The 24151-nt window shown below is 42.0% G+C and overlaps 1 protein-coding gene across 2 annotated transcripts in view; it reads right to left on the bottom strand.

Moving 5' to 3' along the window:
* Nucleotides 1–24151, bottom strand: part of CNTFR (ciliary neurotrophic factor receptor) — an 874361-nt gene that overhangs the window by 329019 nt on the left and 521191 nt on the right. For both annotated transcript variants that reach the window (XM_085628365.1, XM_085628374.1), the window contains exon 5: nt 12701–12931. In XM_085628365.1, the coding sequence (XP_085484491.1) occupies nt 12701–12931 (231 nt within the window). The remainder of the gene's footprint in view (nt 1–12700; nt 12932–24151) is intronic.

Below are 24151 nucleotides of genomic sequence, written 5' to 3' on the forward strand. Positions count from 1 at the left end.
GCGCACTGCGAACGGACTATGACGCAAAGCAAGTCAACAGCAGAAAATTGTGCACTACACAACGAAAGTGCAATTCCATAGCACAGTATGCTGTAGCGCACTATATAATGATCTAAGATTTAAAGCAATGGCATGCGATGAAGTAAGACACCATACAATAACACAATGGAATCCAACCAGAGGTAGAGAAATCCAAAATCAACAGCAAGTGGTATCATCAATGTGCTTTGAAATTAGTATAAATCGAAAAATAATAACTCAAGTATCTAAGGTATTGGTAAAACCACAATCAGATCACTGCCTTCAGTTTTAGTCGCAGACAGTAAACTACAACTTAAGTTGCAGAAAACTCTAAAACACAAAGTGTATTGTATTGTAATTGCATTTATATAGCACTTACTGCCCCTGATGAGGTGTCAAAGTGCTTTTTAGGCTTGTAGCACGCTACTCCGGAACCCATAAAGGATTAGTGTTGAGTTAGTACAGTGAAATATGAAAGCAATTTGAGTGGTGGCTAGGTTAGTCAATTATTTGGATTCAGAAGGATAGCGGATGGATAGAAGAGGGTAAAAGGTTTGCATTTATATAGTGCTTGTCACCCCTGACAGGGTGTTAAAGTGTTTTTTTCGGCAAGTAGCACGCTTCTCCGTAACTCATAAAGGATTAATGTTGAGTAAGTATAGTGAAATATGAAAGTAATTTCAGTGGTGGATATTAGTCAGTTATTTGGATTGAGAAGGATAGCGGAGGGAACGAAGAGGGAAAAAAGGTTTGCATTTATATAGCGCTTGTTACCCCTGATGGGGTGTTGAAGCGCTTTTTTCGGTGAATAGCACTCTACTCCGGAACCCATAAAGGATTAGTGGTGAATTAGTATAGTGAAATATGAAAGTAATTTGAGTGGTGGATGTTAGTCAGTTATTTGGATTCAGAAGGATAGCGGAGGAAACGAAGAGGGAAAAGGTTTGCATTATATAGTGACAATGATAATCAAAACTCAGAGAGTTTACAATTCGTAAAATATTGAAGCAATGTAACATGTTACACGTTAGAAGAGAAAGGCCAAGATGTTACTGCACATCCTCAAAATACATATCTGAAAGAAGGCAATGAACAAGAAGTAATTCTGAAGCAAGAAGAAATAGTTCAAAACCACAAAAATATATTTTTGTTTCCCTTTAAGAATTTTTTTGGAACCCTCAGAGGAGTTGACTCTTGGATTGTCCTCCCAGTACCAGGAGTTTAACACAACATTGATTGAGCAGAGCCCTGTAGTAGGCGGCAGCTCTCTGAGCAACCGCCAATGGCTTGTCAGTGATCCATTCGACTTGTGCCCTCAGAGCCAGCATGCCATGACAGTCTCTGCACCAGCATGTGAGCCATTGCCTTGGTGTTGGCCATAAAGCTCTCAGAGGGAGGCTGTACCCCAGGTGTGACCTTCAGCAGCAGCCAGGTGATTCAGTAAAGCTGGAGGTCAGGTGAAATGTCCAAGAACAGGTGAGGATAAAAGTCTGACTGTGCAGCACCATGCTATTCATGCCAAAAGATGATCAAGCTGTTTCCAGAGATTCAGACAGGTAAGCAGAGATTGAAAAAAGGATTGCGATATAGGTAAGGAGGTATTTTGTAGAACACATACTGCAGAACTCGATTGCTTCTGCGTGCCCTCGAGAGAGAGAGGTCGTTCTGATGGGGAGGGTGGTCATGTTCACAAAGACAAAACAATAGTGTTTACGTCCTCGGGCAGTTGAGGAGCAATGCTTATAATGGCTTCCTTGACATAATGTACGTACCACTTCCATAACCAGGTGTTTTGTAGCTGGTGTTTGGAGGCTGCAAGTAAGAGTGATGCCGTTGGGCTATCTCAAGACAAAGGAATTGATGTTGGACACATTTTTCTGGAAAACAAACTTCTGTCCACTTCTTCTGAGTATTAATGTATTTCACGCCATGCAGCCGGCAGCCATCCCTGCACCGCAGTCAATCCGATACGCGTGTTACCAACTCAGAGGCAGCCTATCATCTCCAACATCACTCATCAGGAAGGGTCATGCTTTTAAGCGGTGCTGTAAGATGGCCCGCTGAGCCGCAAGAGCCGTGCGAGGCAGCCTATTACTGCGGACTCTCATATGTTGTGCTTTCTTGCTGTGCAGGATGATGGTCAACACAAACATGTGTGATCATCAATCCCATCTTCTGGTTCTTATCATTAGCACCAAGTTTTGTCATTCCCCTCTGCTTGCAGCGAAGGATGAGGCAGGACCACAGATCATTAGAAATGTCCTTACTGGTTTGTCCCCAATGGGGACTGACCTTTTTGACTTCACTTTCTTGTTAGACTTAAATGAAGAGGGTTTTGTAGAATTTCCGAAAATGCACAAAAATCATCCAAAACAAACTTTGCAACTTTATCTTTATAGCAATTGTAGAAACTGTTTGCAGGCAATATTCATCCTAAAAAGACATCCATAGAGTATCAGATAGTGGCATAGGGAACAGGAATTGGAAAAGCGAAGTAGGTCTCATTTACGTTCTAAATTCTGACTGAAACATTAACTTGAAGACGGCTGCAGATCACTCACACAATATTGTGGGAAAAAATATTGCCGACATAAGAATTGTTTCAAAAATATTGTTTACCACACTAGCATGCTCGTATAATTATAATGGTAAGTGCCAAAATACCAGGGGGAAAAAATAATTGACACTAATATTGTCCAAACACATTGTGCTTTTATATAGAGTTTAAAGTAGTAAATGTTAAATATTTAATAATATTACTTTAATATAATGTAAATTAAATAAATGCATCTAATATTTAAGACCATTGTATTAAACTATGAAAAATAATTCAAATTAAATATGTTATATATGTGTGTGTGTATATATATATGTATATATATACACATATATAAAATATATAAGATATGCATATATGAGTGTGTGTATATGTGTATATATATCAAAGAAACTTCCTTTTCAAAGAGGAAAGTCGACGCCTTGTCTGTTGCGCAAACTTGATTTTATTCCGTCAGCTAAAAACGTTAGACGCGTTTCGCCTGCCGTGCAGGATTGTTCACTAACATTTAGCATAAAGTTTTTCAGCCATTTTAACCAAACAGTGAATCACGTGATATGTGTAGAACTACTCAACCATAGAAAGTGCAAACAGACTAGTAGTTCAGTGCAGATTTAACTTATGCAAAGGCTCATGGTTGCGATTACAAACAGTTAACATGCTTAAAGCACAATTCTATGCCTTAAAAACACTTATACTTATACACAGTAATTGTTTTAAAATTTATAAACATTATTGGACTAAATTCACATTTTTAATTAAAAAATGAATTAGAAGGATTTGCACCCTGGACAATGCAGAATAGTAATTGCATGTACAGACACTGCCCCAGTGGGCTAGTCCACAGTCATGATAGCCTAATTGGTAAAAATTAGTACTAGAACGCCAAGGTTCAAGGGGTCCAGCCCAAGTGGGCAATGTTAACATTGTTCTAAACTCATGAGCAACTCGTCTTAACATCCTCTGAATTACACTAGTCTGCATAAAGTGCTTGTGCTAAATTGTAAAATAAGTCCTAAAACTTACACACGTTACATATTAAATGTTAAAATCAGAGTAGGGAGGGGAACGGCAATAGCTTCATAGATGCGTATGAAAGTCTTCTTCAATATTAAGACCTTCGGGAATTTTTGTGTTGAGTCGAATAATATAGTAGGAGGTGATCGAGTCAAGAAATTGAGAAAGTTGGAATCAAACTATATCATTCGACAAAAATTCCTGAAGGTCTTAATATTGAAGAAGACTTTCATACGCATCTATGAAGCTATTGCCGTTCCCCTCCCTACTCTGATTTTAACATTTAATATGTAACGTGTGTAAGTTTTAGGACTTGTTTTAAAATTTAGCACAAGCACTTTATGCAGACTAGTGTAATTCAGAGGATGATAAGACGAGTTGCTCATGAGTTTAGAACAATGTTAACATTGCCCACTTGGGCTGGACCCCGTGAACCTTGGCGTTCTAGTACTAATTTTTACCAATTAGGCTATCATGACTGTGGACTCGCCCACTGGGGCAGTGTCTGTACATGCAATTACTATTCTGCATTGTCCGGGGTTTGAATCCTTCTAATTCATTTTTTAATTAAAAATGTGAATTTAGTCCAATAATGTTTATAAAGTTTAAAACAATTACTGTGTATAAGTATAAGTGTTTTTAAGGCGTAGAATTGTGCTTTAAACATGTTAACTGTTTGTAATCGCAACCATGAGCCTTTGCATAAGTTAAATCTGCACTGAACTACTAGTCTGTTTGCACTTTCTATGGTTGAGTAGTTCTACACATATCACGTGATTCACTGTTTGGTTAAAATGGCTGAAAAACTTTATGCTAAATGTTAGTGAAGAAGCCTGCACGGCAGGCGAAACGCGTCTAACGTTTTTAGCTGACGGAATAAAATCAAGTTTGCGCAACAGACAAGGCGTCGACTTTCCTCTTTGAAAAGGAAGTTTCTTTGATATTTTCGGGCTGTGCTTTGGAGGTCCGTTCGTCGACGCGCCCTCTGGTCTGGAGGTGGTGGGCTTACCGAAGCATTTGGAGGAGCAATGTATATATATATATGTAAATATATATAAAGTAAATATATGTATTTCATACATACAGAATAAAATAATGACAACATTTAAAATTCAATATGAAAAAATATATGAATTATTGTAGACAATAAATAAAATACAAAGAATGTAAACCTCAAAAAACACATTTAGTGAAAATACTATACATATCAAAATACATTTGAAAATAAAAACATATAATATATAATATAAAAAAAAATTAATGCTATAAAATCTATTTAATCATTATTATGAAAACTATTGGAGTCAAAGACTATTAAGTATGCTATTCCCACTCTGGTCTATCGAGACTAAGAAACAGTATGGAAAGCGTGGATCTTGGAGGGGTTCAATGATTTATTCCCAATCCAAACAGTGCAGCATTAGGGAAAGTGTTGGATTTTGGAGGGGTTACATTTACTATTCCCACTCCAAACAGAACAACAGAAGGGAAAGTGTTGGACTTCGGAGGGGTAAAATTTACTATTCCCACTTCACTCTGTGCAACAGTAGAGTGTTGGACTTCAGAGGGGTTAGATTTACTATTCCCGCTCCAACCTATGCAACAGTAGGGAAAGTGTTGGTCATAGGAGGGGTAGCATTTACAATTCCCACTCCAGTATGTGCAATAGTAGGGAAAGCATTGGACTTCGGATGGGTTCAATTTACTATTCCCACTCCAAACAGCACAACAGTATGGAAAGTGTTGGACTTCGGAGGGGTAATATTTACTTTTCCCACTTCAGTCTGTGCAACAGTAGGGAAAGCATTGCATTTTGGAGGGATCCATTTTACTATTCCTACTGCAGTCTAAATTTGAATATGTATAGTACTTCACTTGAAACACATTACATATATGAGTAGCCCCATGAATGTAGAAAAAAATGAAGCTCTTAATATACAATGTTTTATATATATGTGTGTGTGTGTTTGTGTGTGTGTGAAAAAAACTCAAAACATTATTCAATTTATTTAATAACTATTCAATAATTATCAATTAATAAATAATTGTTATTCAATTATTAATTAACTTCCCACCCTATAGCCCTACAAATCTAGCAGCCCAAACCTATATAACTAAAAAAATAAGTATCCCGTAATTTGCTTATTTGAAATCAATTAATTAATTAATTAACCATTAGTAAGGAATTGCTAGTTAATGTTACTTAATTAACTTCCCACCCTAGCCCCATACAAACCTAGCAGTCTGCAACTAAAATATAATTAAAATAAATAAGTATTCTATAATTTACATATTTTTAATTCATTTGAATAATTTATTTAGAAATAATAATTAATAGTTAATTTATTATTCATTCATTAACTCCCACAGGCCCCTTCAAACCTAGCATTTCACAACAAAAACCTAGGCAAAATAAATCAGTATTCCATATTTTACATAATTAAAAATCAATTAAATAATTAAAAAATTTAATAACAAATTAATTATTCATTAATTAGCTTCACATCCAGACCCCTAAAAACCTAGCAGTCTATAACTAAAATATAAGTAAAATAAATATTATACAATTAAAAATCAATTAAATAATTAATTATTAATTAGTTAGTACTTAATTAACTTCACACCCTCTACCCCTACAAACCTAACAGCCCGCAATAACATATAGCAAAAATAAATGACTATTATATAATATAATGTATAAAATAATTCATAATTAATTGTTACCTTATCAATATTCCACTCTATCCCTCTACAAACCCAACAACTCGCTACAACACTATACATCACTATTAAAAATGAAATTAAAAAATCTAAATCAGTTAAAATTACATGCTATATTTTAAAAAACGTAAACACATAAACACTGGCCATGCCAAGTCCTCCTGGAACCAGAATACAAGCAACACAGGACCGGTTTTGCCCTTGTTATGGGCTCATCAGCCAGGTATAGCTTACTTCGAGTGACACAGTGTGCAGTAAAACTAGTCCTGTTTTGCTTGTGTTCCGGTTCAGGTAGTACCCGACCTGGCAGTATGGGCTGGGCTGTTCCCAGGAGGAACAGGGTCTAGGCTGATTTGCATATGACTGGGTCCAGACTGATATGGCATGGTGGGCGAAAAACAATGGATTGGAATGTGGCCCTGAGTGATTGCTAGTGACTGAGATTTATTCAAGCATTCCATCCATCACTTTGTTTTTTGATGCCCTACTTGTGACGGGTATGTCCAGATGTTGGTCCTGTGCTCACTGTGCCACTAGAATCAAGCTATACTGGGCCGATAAGCCCATACTAAGGGATAAACCAGTCCTAGGTTGCTTGTATTCCGGTTCAGGGAGGGCTGGACTGCTTACATGAGAAGCAGGGTCAAGGCTGATTTGCATATGCCTGGGTCCAAACTGATGTCGCATTGTGGGAGGAAAACAAAGGATTGGGATGAGGCTCGAGCAATTGTCAGCAGGTGAGATTAATTCAATTATTGCATCCATCACTTTGTTTTTTTTTACATCCATATGGTTATGTCAGTACTTGGTATCAGGCCCTTCCTGCAATCGCCTACTGCTGAATATTCACCTGCAATACTATTCACTAGGATAATGTTGGATGTAGAGCACAATGAATATTAGGTATAGAAAAACACAACTCGAACAGGGGACCAGCAAAGAAAGGTATGGCATCAATCACAAACAATTATGCCAATGAAATCAAAATTGTGAACTATCCTGTGTGCATACTCCTAAAAGTGCCCCCTGTCCAAGAGCACCCCCCTATTTTTTACCCTTGGGCAATTATACAACAAATACACTAAATCAGGGCTGCACCACTTCAAAGAGAACAGATTCATACAAATAGTTATAGTTCAATGAGCCTCAGGTCGAGAGAATTTCTTCTTTATTATTTTGTTCCTAAAATTCCACAGCCAACGCGTTTTGTCCTGTCACGCAGGATTTCTTCAGGGCTGTCAGTTAAAAACACATATAAACACATATAAACACATATAAAGACACAACCCCTAGACACAACAACTATTACATACGATAGACATAAACACTGTAAAGTATACAATTTTAAATTAAATGTTATATGTATACTTTACAGTGTTTATGTCTATTGGATGTAATAGTTGTGTCTAGGGGTTGTGTCTTTTTTTTTAATTATATCCATATATGTATGTATATATGAATTATATTCATATATGTATGTATATATGTATGTATATATCTATGTTATATGTGATATGTATAGTTTATGTATAGTTTATGTATGACACAACTATTACATCCAATAGACATAAACACTGTAAAGTATACATATAACATTTAATTTGAAATTGTATACTTTACAGTGTTTATGCCTATCGTATGTAATAGTTGTTGTGTCTAGGGGTTGTGTCTTTTTTTTAATTATATCCATATATGTATGTATATATCTGTGTTATATGTGATATGTACAGTTTATGTATTGTAAATATTATTTTTATATGTGTTTTTAACTGACAGCCCTGAAGAAGTCCTGCGTGACAGGACGACACACGTTGGCTGTGGCTTTTCAGGAACAAAATAATAAAGAAGAAATTCTCTCTACCTGAGGCTCATTGAACTATAACTATTTGTATCAATCTGTTCTCTTTGAAGTGGTGCAGCCCTGATTTAGTGTATTTGAATATTAGGTATGTTGAGATGTACAATAAAATAAATTGCCTAATCTTGCGAATAATCCGGTGACACTAAATGATGCATTACTAAGGCTGTTCAAAAGCAGCCTCTGTGAAATTGCACAAGATGTGCTTTCTGAGCTAAGAGTTGAAAGAGGGTCAGCTACACATACATTGATGTAAGTTTCTGATTACTGCTTTTTCCAACAAGGTCAGTGCTTAATTTGAGTGGGTGGTTTCTAGAGTTCGGCACTAGCACTTAATTCTCAACACCGGCACTAATGACAGTCCATCACATGATGGCGCTGTTTGCCCTATTTTTAAATAAGCACAACAAAAGATAGTTTAACACTTCAATATACATTAAAAATTAGTAATATCTGCCACCCATGCCATTAGCTTTAGGTGGCTTGGAGTATTCTAATTATCGCAGTTGTAAGAATTTGATGTTATTAGTTGTATTGGTACTGTCACTGGCAGCGCTAGCAGGGGTAATGGCTTGTGCAATCTGCAATGGCCTCCTGGGAAGCGCTCTGACACTTATTTTGTTTTTTAAATCAAGCACTGATCAAAGTTGATCATATTTATACTTTGAAACAGAAGTGCAATTACTCGTGGGTTACAGAAACAATTTGTTCTGCGCCATGTATGGTGAATACACCACTGCATGACAGTCCTGTCTGTTAAGGAGTGGCTCATGACGTCTGGGTGTGATGGAAAGTTTATTTATGCAGATGTAATAGGTTTCCACATGTGGACACAGATCCAATCGCCTTTATGTTTTGATACTGTATATGGATCACTAGCACAGCTGAGTGGATCATTTCCCACCATCCTTGAATGCCTCAGACCCCAAATTATCTTCAGTGTTACACATAGTGCCCCTGAAACGCAATGGATGCGCGTGCCTGCTTTTTGCACCATCAGGGAATTATGATATTCTATAATACTGATAGCGCTGGTGCACATGTGGCACCAGCGGTATCTTTAGCGTGTGTTCCCTTATTTGCATGGGGGAGTGAACCCATGAAAATGAGGGAATCGGTTTGCCTCTGCACCCGCACCATATTACAGAAGCAGGCACAGAGTCAAACATGCCCTTGGGAGACTCACTGAACGTATACCACAAAAAGATGGAATACTGTAAGTGCATCCTGTAAAGGCAGCCCTGTGGAAGTAGGAAACCATGGACCCCCCACAGACAACTCACTGCAGGGAGGTGTATTCACTCACTGCACCCTCCTGCAGGGGGATCTCTGGCCCCTCTATAAAGTGCAGGTGGGTTGCCGCCTGCACAGAGAAACAACTAGTGGCTTTGAAGCCGCTGCTCTGTATGTCCCTGAACGAGCTGCCCCAGGGCAGTGTACGTTCGCGGCTGTTCTGGGGGCAGCGCATTCATTGTAATTGGGTGCACTGTCCCTGCTTGCGCCCTGCACACCTACTTAAAGTTGCACCACAGCGCAACAAGGACAGTCCGTCCCATCTGTAATGCAGGCCCAAATGTTCATTAAATGTGGCTTGTAAGCTCTGCTCCAGTGTGTGGTTGTGACTCGGTGGTGTGACCTCTAGTGGATATTGTATACTTTATGCAGTGCGTTAAACATGCAAACATCTCTTCCACCCTTTTTCCTTTGGGGTCTTTGATCCTTGGCATACAAAGCCCCTCAGCTTTATCTGACTCTCAGGGTTGCTGGATACCCTGGGCGCCCTACCATGGTCCGCGAGAGACTGCGTCGGCGTCTCAGATGGTCGGCGTCTCAGATCCGCTTGCCGATGCTCTGCCATCCTCTCCGCCATGCAGCATGAGCAGCATTTATTATCAGTGAGGAGCTGGGCAGCTACAGAAGTGTGAAATGACAGGACCGTCTGTGGGGATGCCAAGCTGTCAGAGATCAGCATGCAGGCCGGCTGGCATGGGGGCACCGCCTTCCCCAGACAGCATGGGAACAAGTTGATCAGTCAGATGACTGACCTGTCTGGACTGAACTCTCTGACCTGTCCCTCAGAAGGATCTCAAGAGATCTCTGACTCAGATGGTGATATTAACCTGCTCCAGTCCACTCAAGGACCGGAGGGTGAAAATACCAAGCAGGTCTCCAGGAGACAGCCACCGCTCTTCGGAGACAGTCACAGGTCAGAGTGACCCGTTAATGGCCTGAATTTGTTCCCACTCTAGGAGTTCTGGATAGTGCAGGTATCAATAACTCAGTGTGTGTGGAAAATCCAGCCCATTAAAGTGGGAACCTAAGGACCCCTTTAAAAATGAGGAATTATTGAGGGAATCGTAATTCCAAGCCGGGTCTCAGGGTAATTCCTTAGTTTGCCCCTGACTTTCGCACAGAGATTTTGGCTGCCTTCATTCCCATTGAAAGTCACTGCCAGAAAGAGGGAAAACACGATATTGACTCCAGAAGAGAAGGAAAAGGTGCGTGTTGTGGTGTTTCCTAAAGGAGAGTGGGGAGACCGGTTTGTGACTGTGGTTTACTGTACAAATGAACCGATCCTTAGAAACACTGAGACCGGTAACTGCTGCTGAATTAAAGGCCACTTATCATGAGGGAATACGTTTTAAGAATCCCATTTGATGATGCATTCTGTCCCTGACAGCAGACGCATACTCAGTGATCCCAGATGCATTCAGCCTGGGCTTAGCAGGAGGTCCGTTCCTATAGGAGCCCGTAATACCAGCCGCGGTCGGTTGTAGGAGTAACTGCAGGGTGGTGACGTGGGGAGGGGCAGGGTGGGGGGTAGTAAACTATGGATTACGGAGGTTTACAGGTAAATTAACATATAAATTAATAAAATGAATTTACGCAGCTGCGTAATACAGACTTGAGAGGACAGTAGAAAGCAAAGGTGAACTCTGCTAGGACCACTGTGATTGGTCCCCCTGCCGTTTTCTCAGTAGTGTAGCTAGACACTTTGCCGCCCATGGCGATCTCTGCCTTTCCCACCGCACGGCCGCGCTGAAGAGCTGGGGTGGGAGAGGGCTGCCGATGATTCTTGCATTTGCCGCCCCCGTGGCAAACTCATGTGAGAGGGGGGTGAGCCGCCACCTCCAAAACTTGTGCGGCCCAGGGCGGACCGCACCCCCACCCCCTCCTTGCTACGCCACTGCGTTTCCTAAAGGTGCTCCTGGGTCACCTTTTCCAACTTTCTGACTCCAGCCCAGCCCAACTGATGCTTCGTGGACTTTCTCACTGCAAGGCACATTCTCTCCTGCAGAACAAGGACACAAGAGGGAGGCAGTCTTTACTACGCTGTCTTTACAACGGGATGCCTTTACCACACATCTTTTACCACACTGTACCTTTACCATTCAGTATCTTTATCACGCATGCCTTTACCACGAATATGCCTTTGACACGCATGCCTTTACAATGAAAGATAAGTATATTTAAGGTAAGTGTGTGTATGTTTATTTATTTATAGAGTAGAGTAAACTACTGTCCAGGTTCTCTGAGTAAATATAATACCTACTGCTTATTTTGCATATAATGTTATTCTCTTAATATCTCCAGTGGTTTGCACGCAATGTTTGTCATTTCTGTTTTTTAAACCCATTACTGTGTTTCTTTCTCCACTGAAGATGCTAGTTTCCCTGGTTTCCACTCTCTCTGTCATGCTACTTTAGGTGCTTCTCTACTACTTCTAGTCTGTCAACCAACCTTTGTTACCACCAAGCACTCTTTCTTTATGCCTTGAAGCCCCTGGTCACACCACACACCTTCATTCACTGAGTTCATTCTGAGTTCCACTGTTGATATGTTTCATGACTAAAACACTACACGACTGAAGTGTTTCAAATGAACACACATTGTGGCACAGTCGCCACAACCCATGAGCAGACGAAAAGGTGTGAGGAGCAGCCATTTTGGAAGTAGAAGAGGTAGGAAATGCGAACAGATCAGAACATCCATTGGCTCACAAATTAGACATTAGACTCAGGGTTACTCAGGAAGTACTCCTACACTTACCAGAAAGTTACAACCTCAACAATTGTCTCTTTTTTGTTTAGACATATTAACATTATCTGGGCAAAGGTTTCACCTCATCAGTACCAGTTTGATACCCAAATACACCAATAAGCAACAGAAAGGCGACCAGTCAACCTTTGCGGAGCGCCTTCTACTGTGAGATCACATTTGTCACACCGCTTTTAGTAACATTTGATCAGTTTGTGCTAGAAATATAATTTTTTTGTAACAATCTGCAGATTAGGCATCAGATGGTGGATTATGTGGTAAATGTGGCAAAACCATGATTACGCAAAAAATGCTGCAGCTGCAAAATCGCATAATTCCATTGGCCCTGAGTATAGGTCATTACCTAAGAGAGGGTATCACATCAAAGAGAGGTATGCAGTAGCAGACGGAATGTTCTCTTTTCCCTGCAGAGGAAATGTCATACACTGAAGTGATATCAAAGAAATAATGCATGTTGTGTTACTCACATCCCATTTTGAGGGTGACCTGGTACCGGAGCTGCCACGTGGAGCTGTCGAAGCAAGAGTAGATCCCGTTGTGCGCCAAGTCTGCGGCCCGGATCAGGAGGCTGGACCCATTGAGATGGGACTTATCGATGTCGGTCCCATTGGCCGTCCAGGTCACAGCAGCATCCCAGTCCAACGTCCCACACTTCATTGTGATGTCAGATCCTATCCTCTCATACTGCATGCGAGACTCTGAAACCATAAGAGGATGAGGGCCACATCAGACAGCTTCATCACAGAAGGCAGAATATATCAAGACTTTGTAAAGACATCTGTCTCTTGTATCTGAGACGTTTATCCCTGAACTATATTGGGCTCAGATCAAATGGTGACATTGTCCCCGGATTACGCAACAAGACATATTTTTACTCAGACGGACTATGCATGAATACATAGTCTTTTTTAATCTGACCATTCATTCTGTTACTTTAAATATTGTATTTATAAATTCATCCTTCAGTGTATCCATATGAGCTATAAATTCATTTGGGGACCCATCCATCTAAGTCAAGTGGAGTGGATTGGTCTTTAGAGCAAAGACCCTGTACCCAACACAAATATATACAAATAACCTTTGATCTTATTGCAAAGTACAGTAAGATGGGGCTGCAAAGATAAAACCGGTTGGATCAATTTATAGCACAATTGATATAAACATTGGATCATAGACAAACTCAAGACCAGTAGCAAGATTAATAATGTGCACATTTGTAAAGACTTGGACAGGCAATTGTGTGCTTTTCGGACACATCCATAAGTATGGGAAAGTATGTATACATTACTCTCTAACGAATAGTACATACAGTCCTTGATCACAAAATATGTGTCTAAAAACAATAAATAGATGAAAGACACTGACTTGATTTTTTTTTTATCTGGCAGGTGCTTATCTTCCCAACAATTCAGATTTCTGGCCAGTACGCTTATTCGTTTAACCAGTGATTCATTAAGTCCACACATACACAAACTTCCATTGGTAGAATAACCTCTTTATATAGGCTGCAGGTCCATGAAATCACCCAGCCATCCATTCATCCTTTCACCTTTCCATCCATCCATCCATCCATCCACGCACCCACCCATCCGTCCATCTATCCATCAATTTTCTAAGTTGTATACATATTTTACCCAGTACATAATCCTTCCTTTCCGTATGTATCTAGCTACTCATGCATATGTACACCCATTTATTTTTTCCATCTCTCTGTAGTTATTCTTAAATTAGATGCAGCGCCCTCTTCAGGTGACTCCCCGAACGTCTCTCTGCCTTTCCACCGCCCTTCCTCCAGCCTGCTGGTGACTTACACAGCAGTCTGGCATTCTCACTCCGTCTAGAGCTAAGTACTTTCACCTGAATGAAGCAAACATAAAATGGACAGAAACCAGATGTGTGGGCAAAAGACGGCAAGGACTGAGCTATGTGTCCATAGCAAACAGACGCTGCACACATTTAAAAACTAACACCTTCATAGATGCTAAGCTACACTTCAGAACATCTCTATTACAGTTACGGACACGTGCCATGTTAGATTTCCAAATCAACAACTAAAACTGCTGAATAACCATGCTTATGGGATTGAAATGGAAGCCACATTCTACGCAGAGTCTGTCCGTGAAAGGTCAGAGGGCTGATGACGTCAGCAGGATGGCCACCGCAGCACAGGAAGCTTGGGCCAGACGCCTCCACGTTTTGTGCTCTCCTGGTGACGTTTGAATATGTACCTCCTCCCTGAACAGGCACCTGGCGTGGAACATCCACCAAGGATTGTTCTGCAGGCGAAGTTCAATTCAGAAAAGTAAGACTGAGTGAAACGTCTCGCTCATAAAAACAAGAGGATAACACAGAGGGACGAGGCCTCCGCCGGGAATCTCTCGACTGCAGGCCCTGCCCACTTTATAGAATCAAAACAGAAAGAACAGGAGCTGAACAGGAATCCCAGTCCTCTTATCCTCCCACGGGGTGTGATATTTGGCACCTCACCATTATTCTATCTTTCACAGCAAGACAACAAACAGTGCCACAATTGTGTAATAACAGCACGACCGATTATAACTCAGTTCGCATTACAAACGTGTCTAATGTTGTAAGCATCTAACGAAGTAGCGTGCTACCCTCTGGTGAAGCGCTTCCACCCTCAGCGCAGTGTCATGGGTAGAAAGAGCTATGCCTAAATCAATCCATCCCATTCCACGACACACCATCCCATCCCATCCACCTACGCGCCCTCATTTTACACGCCCTCCCCTCTGCCACGTGCGTCACTTGTTCCCACACCAGTCTGGTTTGTATAGCCCATGCAGCTGTCCTTGAATCTCTCTGCAGGGTCATACACAGCCTCCCTTTCCTCAGATGTCTCATAAAGCTGCCCTCAAGTGCCCGTGTACTGGTCTGCAACACAGGGCTTTAAGTGGGCCGGGTCCTGCCGGTGCTCAGCACCGGCAGTTCTAAAAAGCAGCTGCTGAGACAGGTCCCTATCGGGCTCTCCATTTTTGCCTTCACCATCAGGGCGACAAAAATGAAATCTTCCCTCTGCAGCAGTGCCACCCTTCACTGCCTTTGATGTAACTTCACAAAGACTCGTTATGGTTCTTGCACAGTCTCGTCATTCCAGAACGGAAGCATTTTTAATGGTATATACAACAAAGTTAACAGTTGTTGCTTATTTATCTAATGCAACTAGCAACCACTGACAAAGCCAATAGTTCTGTCTTTTTATAGGTGTAATGTTACTGGTTGTATTACATTTCTGGATGCAATGACTAAAGCAGAAAAATACCAGTCCGGCGGCACACCGTGCTAAGCACAGATTCTTATCTTACGTGTTTTAAGCCATGCCCTGATTATATCAGGCGCGTCCCTTTGAGGGATCTCCTAGTTTCTTTTATCCCACTTAAATGGCTGCTGCCACCCCATTACTCAACCACGCGCATCGCAGTGCTCGATGAGTCATCGAGGAGACCTGAACCTTGCTGTGGTGACATAATCCCACATGTTCACCGTTTACCTCTCTGCACTGCTGTCTGATGACACCAAACCCAGCCACACTACCTGCATCCACCACAGAGTGTAAACGTCTTAACGCAACTATGTTATTTCTAATTGCCCCAATCCACTTCACCCCGATGGGCTTATTTTATTTATTTATTTGAAGTCTCCTATGGTGTGAACCAGACCTAGAAGGATATCAGAGTGCTTTATATAGGTTATAAACTGAGCAATAATAATAACATCGCAAAATAAAGGTGCGACAAACAGTAGAAGACAAAGGCTTGAGCAAACTCAAAATGAAAACGAAGAGTATCATAAAAAGGGAAAGTGTCACAACTCCTGGGCAAAACCAGGATCAAGACCTCACAAGTGACTAATTAATGGGAGAGAACGAGAAGTTCTGTGAATGAAGCTGTCCAGGTTGTCGGTGCACCTGGACCCAATAGGGAGTTAGCTGAGGGTGCTCAGGATACCGGCGCTGTGCCTGTGACTAAGCAGGCTGTAGAATTGAGGGCTGCGTCCATAGGGGCTTTGTGCATTCTGGCAATGCTGCTTACTAACCAGTGGCCATTGTGTAGTTTACTGAGGACTATAGGTTGTAACACAGTTTTGAAGTCTTCTGCAGGGATTAGCAGCTTCATAACCCAGAGGCATTCACCAGAGGAGCTTGAGTTGGAGTTGAGCACCTATTTGCATCCGTGTTAATGAGGGCGTGCAGGTTGAGGTGTTTATCAGGTCTAAAGGCCAGAGATGGCACATTGTCTACAGTGGATGGTGTCGAGGCAGGCAGGATTCAGGGGCATAACCAGGATTTTACAGGTGATTTGCCATGTGGCAAAGAGTAGAGGGAACTCTGTTATCTGGGTGTTCAGTTTTAGGTGGTGGCGTGACATCCAGGATTCAGGGAGAGCATTTGACATAGAGAAGAGACTTTCAAAAAAGCTGGTGTCGTCTGCTTAAAGATTAAAATATGTTTTTCAATTTTTCCAGGAGGGAGCATGGGAATTCCGTGTAAAGACTGAATAGTGTAGGTGATGAGATGGAGACTTGGGGCACTTTTACGCACATGTAATGTCTGTTCGGTTATTCAGTGCCAATATACCCTTCTGGGTGAACATGAGCTTTACAAATACACATGTTATGTTACTCCTTGACACAGAGTTGAGGGGTCAGAGTGAGAGACCTTAACCTGCTGTGATTGGTTAGAGAGGTAGGACTTTAACCAGTTCAGCAGCCTACCTTGGGTTCCCATCACCTCTTCTAGGAGTCTTATAAGGGATGAGTGATTGGCTGTGTCAAATGCTGAGAAGGGGTCCAGGAGGATGAGAAGGCAGGTTTCGTTGGTCATTCCACTATTTTTCGTATTGTAGTGTGTTGTCTCAGTGCTGCGGTCAGACAGGTCTAAAGCCGGACTGGTGGGCACCAAGGGGGTTGTTTTCCTTTATGTATTTGTTAAACCACTTTGCCACAGGTTCCAGCACTTTTTGTGTTTGAATAGCTTTATTAGCAAAGTTGTTAAGACATAAAGACATCAGCAATATATAAAAGAAATTCAACAGTATAATAAAGAAATCAGCTGATCTCTAGAAGAAAAGAGTAAACGCAGTTTGTGGGATTGAAATAAGGTGAAAGCAAGGGGGAAAAGGGGGAAAGGGGGAAAGAGGAGGGAAAAGAAGAAGGAGGAGAGGAGGTATTGATACTATGATATAAGAGAGAAAAACAGAGAGAAAAAACATATTAGCTCAAATACTGTTAAGGTTCCAGCACTTTTTCTTCAGCCTTCTCTCCTTCTGAGGTCGACATATGGAATACCTTCAGGCTGGGCATTAGAAAGTTGCAGTGTATGGCGATACATAGCTATATCTATATCTTCTACAAACAATTATTACTACATTGCGAAGGTCAAATGCAGGTTTACCACAGTGCTGCAAGAATTACTTGAGAAAAACACTTTTTGCTGCCTTACAAACTGCATCTGACAAGCACTTTACACACAGAAGCTACTCTGCCAATAGAGATCTCTTGAGTGTGACTGGACCTTCGCACAGAAACGTAACCCTTTCCATCCTGGTTTTGGTTGAATATGTTTGTTAAAACAAATACACATGAAAATATGCCTAACCAATGAGTGCAGATGTGCAGAATATAATGTGCTATTTATTACCATTGTTGGAGGAGGGAAGGGACATCATGGCTCCCTGAGAGATGCAGATTTGCTGTAACAAAAACTTCTTATTTTTGTACTTAATGCCGGAAGATATCTGAATCTCTCACTGCCCCAGCTCCCTCCCAGGCACTGGAGAGTTAAGGTCGTGCATGCATCCCTATTCTTTAGGCTTTTGTCCTCTTTATCCCTTTGTGACTTTCTTTTTAAGTCACATTTCTGCATAGCACAATCATCACATTTGAGACTAAGGGCCAAAGGTGGGCAGAAATTCATGCGGTTCTCCTGCGCTGTTGCTCGTCAGCTGCGCGCGGGGCAGCGCGCGCATCGAAGCGGGTAACAGTTACAGCAGTCGCGCCTGCAGCGCAGCATCGAACACTGCCCGCTTTCTCTCCAGCATCCTACAAATGCAATGACCGTGCTGCACTCCAAATATTCAAACATCTACATTCGAGGGCTTCTCTTCTCTGAGTGTCAGAGAATAAAATACAAAAGACCTCCCCACTTCCTCCACCCATAGTCATCAGTCTGCAAGAGCCTGTAGGAAAAATCCGGCACTTGGCCTTCAGACACGTTAACAATACCAGCCGTATAACAATGAGCGGGCAGAAGAGCTCTGCTTTCATTCTATCTCATCTGTGACTTCACAATAATAACACAGCATCATGTAATATTTAGTAACATAACGCGGTGTAATGTGCAATTATCCCTACTAACGTGTCCCAGAATGGAGACAGGACCGGAAATGGCAGCCGGGGAAGGATGCGCTCCAGGGAAACGCGCTGCCGGACATTAAAATGTAATCCTAATGTATTTCTATATTGATTCAGCTAATACAGACGGCATAGGTAATGGGCTGCCGCCGGCAGGGAGCGGGCCGTGTACGTGGCAAAAAGTTAATTGGACCACGTACGGCGCCATTTTGACTCCAATGATGTATGGCTAAACAAGACCTCAGATATTCACAGTCGGGTCCTGGAACCCGGCGGGTGCTAGGTATTGGTCAGTGTGGGCAGAAGCCCAGGAGTCAGTCCTCCAAATTGGGGCCCGCACCAATGCAACAGAATCAGACTATGACATGAAAGGTGCCACCATGCAAGTGCGCCACCTTAGGAGGTCCCTCTCGCCTGGCCTCACTGCTAGGGTGTAGCAAGGGGAAGAAGGGAGAGGGGACCCCATTCCCAGTTGCAAGAAGACACATTCCTCAGGTTTGTCCGGCACTTAGACTTCCACCCGCCACCCATGCAGAGGCACAGCGGGATGGCTATAGCTTGCTGGCAGTATTAAACCTCTCTGGAGATAAGCAACCCTCACACCTCCAGCCCTTGATGAGCTGTGAAGACATGCTTGTAGGTGGCTGAGTGGGAGGGGCTTCAGCTTAAGGGGCATCTATTCACATGCAAACAGCCCTGAATGTGTCACGTCCATGAAATTTAGAGGGGCCTCGCACATTCCCCTTCTGCCCAGGGCCCTAAAAATCCTAGAATCCTAGAATCGGCCCTGGCTGGAACATCCCTCAGTTGAGGGAGTGAGTAAGTGAACTCTTACAGCGCCCACCGTGGAGTAAACAATAAAGTCCCACTGCACTTCAATTCCAGTCAACGGATACTAGTTGCAATTCGATGCTTTAATACAAACCAAGGAATTATTGCCTAAAAACGATAAAACCCCAAGTTATTATGACCAACTTAATATGACTGGGTCAGTTATCCTGCAAACTTTGCCAGTTGTTGACTTGTCACCATCCGCTTTGCCTTTGATATGAAATTCCTGATTCACCTTAATGTTAATCCTAAAGTTAGGGAGGTGTAGAGTTAATTACTACATGAGGGCTAAATAAAGCTAAAGCCCTTTGCTGAAAGCACACCATCAGCTAAAATAAATTATTGCATTTCCTCAATCTCTACCCGAGTCACAAATGTTTAAATGATATCTAAATACTCATAACTTCTGCAAAGTCTTCAAACTTCCATACTGCACATTACAAGGGGCCATCCAGTGAAGATAGAATAAAACATTCCCAGCACTCAGTCCTGTATCACTAACACTCACCAGCAATAAGCATTCCAGAATGTTCCCTTGTTTGATGGTGTCTGCTTGAGTGTTGAGTCAATTATGACACCATTCACCGGATGGCCCCTTAATATATGCACATCATTTATTGAAATGTATGGTCTTTTGTTCTTCAGACATCAGTACATGAGCTACAATCCATCTTGTTTTCAAGCCTAATTGTCCAGGAGGCCTTTATGTTAGAGTCAGAAAACTCAATTCATAAATCGGAGATTGTTTACCATGTTATGAAATAAAAGATGTCAACCAGCTGCACAGCCGACTCTCCTAAACCTTTGACAAGCTCATCCCCCTATAAACAACACACCAGAAACAATTCAATTAAATGTCATAGATAAATGATGAAATAAGAAATATGATATCACAAATGGCTACAATACAATGTCCATTAAAGAAATTCTTGACAAAATGAGCCTGGAGCGGCCCAACAGGATCTACAAATACTGCATCAAAAAAGCAAAGAGACTATTTCTAAAACCAGATGACCAGCACCACTACACCCACGAAGAAACTGCAAGGGGTCCATACTGGATTCCACAACCTGCAATTCACCACCACAACGATTCTCGAGTATCAAGATTTCTGCAACTCAAGAGGAGACAACTATGCGGCCAAAGGTCCGTCTGGCAAACAAGACGCCACCACCCAGTATTCAGAAGCTGAGAGAAGAGGAACTACATTCAACATCTGACATTTGCTTTATTCAGATAACTCCCAGCCTCCGAATTCAAGAATCTGGTCAAGGTTAGTGGATCTGTGGGGTCACCATCAGAACCGTTCCACCACAAACCTTCAAGGATTGTCTTCTTTCTACAGCCACTGCAATCTCAGAGTCCAGCATCATCAACACCTGCCAATCATCAGCCACCTTCCTTCCCCTTTGAATTCAAGATATTTTTTAATATGACCAATTATCAATTCAATTGAACAGTTCTGTCCTGACAGACCCAACCAGCTACAGGGGAATCTTGAATGGCCCATTCCTTAAAAAACTGATTGAAAATCAGCATTTACTCAAACCTACAACTTTCTCGATGGAAGCAACTAGCTCACAGATCAATAAGCTGTATTCCGCCCTGAGAAAGGCACAAAGTTCATCAGAGATAGGCTTATGTCCGCCATGGACATGAACAGCATCACTGCAATTTGACCTGACTTGTCCAGTGTCTCCGTCTAGAGCATCTACAGTGACTTGGCTTCAAGTGAACCATTATTAGCCAGGTCTCCTTGTCCTCTCTAACAGATCAAGCATCACCTTGCTCTCCTTCTTCACTTAAGTGATTTTCAGAATCAATCATGGTTCCAGTCCTAAAGTGTGAGTTGATAAAAGCACACTGTCAATGCTTAGATCATCATAAAACTGGGAAACTCCAAGTGATCGTGACATATGGAGACTGGTCCACTGCTGAAGAGCCACCAACCAACCATACTGATCTTAATTTATCTAGAACAGAGATCCTGACGTGAAGATTGGAAGAAATACTACACTTCAACCGTCATGCCCCTGGGACTTGGAGTGCCACCAAGAACCAAGGGAGAGATCACGCCTTCCAGCCTATCCCATGTTCCCCATGTAAAACAAGTCACAAGTTGCACCTTCCATGCCACGCATATTTTAAGATCACATTTTCTAAATTGTCAATGTCCTCAGAAGCTCCAGACTACCACTTCCCTTGGTTGGTCCCACTGTGACTGTGCAAACAGACTCTACTGAAGGGTCTCACTCTCTTTACAGTGATGGTTACAACAAAGGCAGAATTTGCATCACGTCTACTGTTACACATGCATCTACATATTAAGTTTGAACTTCCAAGACTCTGTGCAGTACCCATTGGACCATCAACAGCAAAGGACAAGGTTTCATCAAATTAAAATTTATAACACAGAATTGCTAATGTTTCTTCTCTCGCTCTTTCTCAGAAAATTAAATCTGATCTATTATGGTTACATTTTACTTCATATCTTGCTACTTCTGCACTTAATCTTCATTTCATGCTTTATACTATTCTTTTTTCTCTTTTTCTTCTGTCTCTCTTTTTCTTCTATCTTTTTCTTTATTTATTTCTTCTCTCTTTCTTCCTCTCTCTTTTTATAAATTGTGTCCATGTTTATTTCTCTATATTGATTGGTAGATTATATTTGTGACTTGTTCATTTGTGTGATAATGTTTTTCTCTCTTTAAAACTCAATAAAAATCATTAAACAAAAAATGTAAAAATTTTACAAACGTGAAAACTCTACCCTGGCTTGGTACCATGGCTGAAAACTCACCAGTGTGACCTCTTTCTCCATGCAAGCAGCAAAAATCTTCTTTTCCGTCAAATATATGAAACTTCAGAAAACAACTGGAATTCTAGAACACTCTCATGATCTGTATTTTTCCCACCGCGATGGTACAGTTAGCAGACCTAAATAGCTTCCGTGACTAGGAGGGGAATATAATGGCGTGCTAGGCTGACTCTGAAAGCCATTTACTAAGATTGCAGCATAATGCCTGGAGATAGGCGGCATCTTGAGCTGGTTCCCAATGGCTTCAGATTACCATAAAAGGATTGAAACCTTGGAAGGATGTCCCTGACAGATGCTGGACCAGCACGCCCGTCATCCAGGCTTCAACTAGTTGCCAGCAAAATATTACTGCGCTCTAATTTGTGTTCCAGCCTGCTGTGCTGGCTACTTTACAAATTCTCTTTAATGCTCACTTTGAAATGGACTGCGTGGGCAGCACCTTCAGGGTAAAGTATAATTGGCGGGTTTCTGGTACGACCAGACATTTGTGAATTTCTGCACCCAGGCAGCCTCCAGAGTGTGTGTGTGTTTAGGACGGGACAGGGCTTCCACAGACCCATGCTTCCAGGGACTGTGGCAGAAGGGTGTTCACCACATGAAATAAAATATTTCAATGCTTATTTCCTCTTACCCCCACCCCGCAGAAGGTACACCTGCGCATAATCTGCCGACATAAGGCTAGATAGAAAAGCTTACCTTTGGAAACATACGGTTTTAATAGATTCCCAGACATACTTGCATAGATATTTGTGACAAACAAAAATGAGTAAATCTATGAAACCCTATGATGTGCCAACAACTCGTAGACGTACTCATTTTTAAGACGTCAGGACATTAGATGTTTGACTTCACGTTGATGCTGTGAGATTCACTCAAATGGTTGTCTCGCCCTCTTCCTGTTTTCCACTAGTGCCTACCCTGACGTCTCCTTACTAATCCATTAGACGAGCTTCTCCTTCATGTCCACACTGAAAGCACTTGGCACCCGCTGTGCGGTGTTGGAGGTCTATGCCTACCTGAGGAGGCGTACCCAGTTCCAACAACAATGGTGTCCACCTCAGTAGATATTCCGAATGGTTGTCTTGTGATCTATCATTTGCCAACATCCCTCCACAGGACATTAGGAATACTGGAAGGAGGACATTGGATTTTGATCAAAAGAAACTGCTAAAGATGATTTTACCACCAATCCAAAAGTCCATGTTTTCTGTACTTTGTTGGTACTTCAAAGTGTAGGGAATTGACAACCTAGATGGGTGCACTAGGGTAGCACTTAGGTAAGGGGAGCAACAGTGGCACCTGGCACTGCACTCGCCACCTCTGGTCTCAGGGGTCATGAAGGCAGTGATGGATATAAGATCAATTAGTATCTGCAAAGCCTGTTCACTTTCTGTCTGTTTCCACATTGTGCCCTTCCCTTAACACCTCAGCATCAAATAGGAGGCTGTAGATGGGTTACAGGTGACACAAGGGACCAACCTGTCACAGCAACGGGGGTCAAACCCACAGCGGGACTGGAAACGCACACCAGCCCTGGCAATAAACTCGGACCTGGCGGTGTAGGGGAGGGGGTGCTGGTGAAAACACTGCTGCTGCTTTTGTTACAGGGGGGCGATATTGCAGCGCTGCTGCAAAACAGGCCCACAAAAACAAACACGGCCCCCACAGGTTCAAAACCAGCCCCCACCCTTCCGGCCCTGGTCAAACCCCACATGACGTATGTCCTACTACCCTCCCACGGCACTTTGGAATGCTACCCTAGATTTGGTTGTCCCAGACCGTGTCCACAGTCCTTGCCATGTAGTTTGAGTTGTCCATAACTTTAACTTATATTTTACCCGCTCAAGACGTTGGGTTTTTAAAATAGAGTGAGATCAGTGTGGGCTGGGAGGGCAGG

Source organism: Triturus cristatus, chromosome 2_1 (genome assembly GCF_964204655.1).
Source record: "Triturus cristatus chromosome 2_1, aTriCri1.1, whole genome shotgun sequence".
NCBI lineage: Eukaryota > Metazoa > Chordata > Amphibia > Caudata > Salamandridae > Triturus > Triturus cristatus.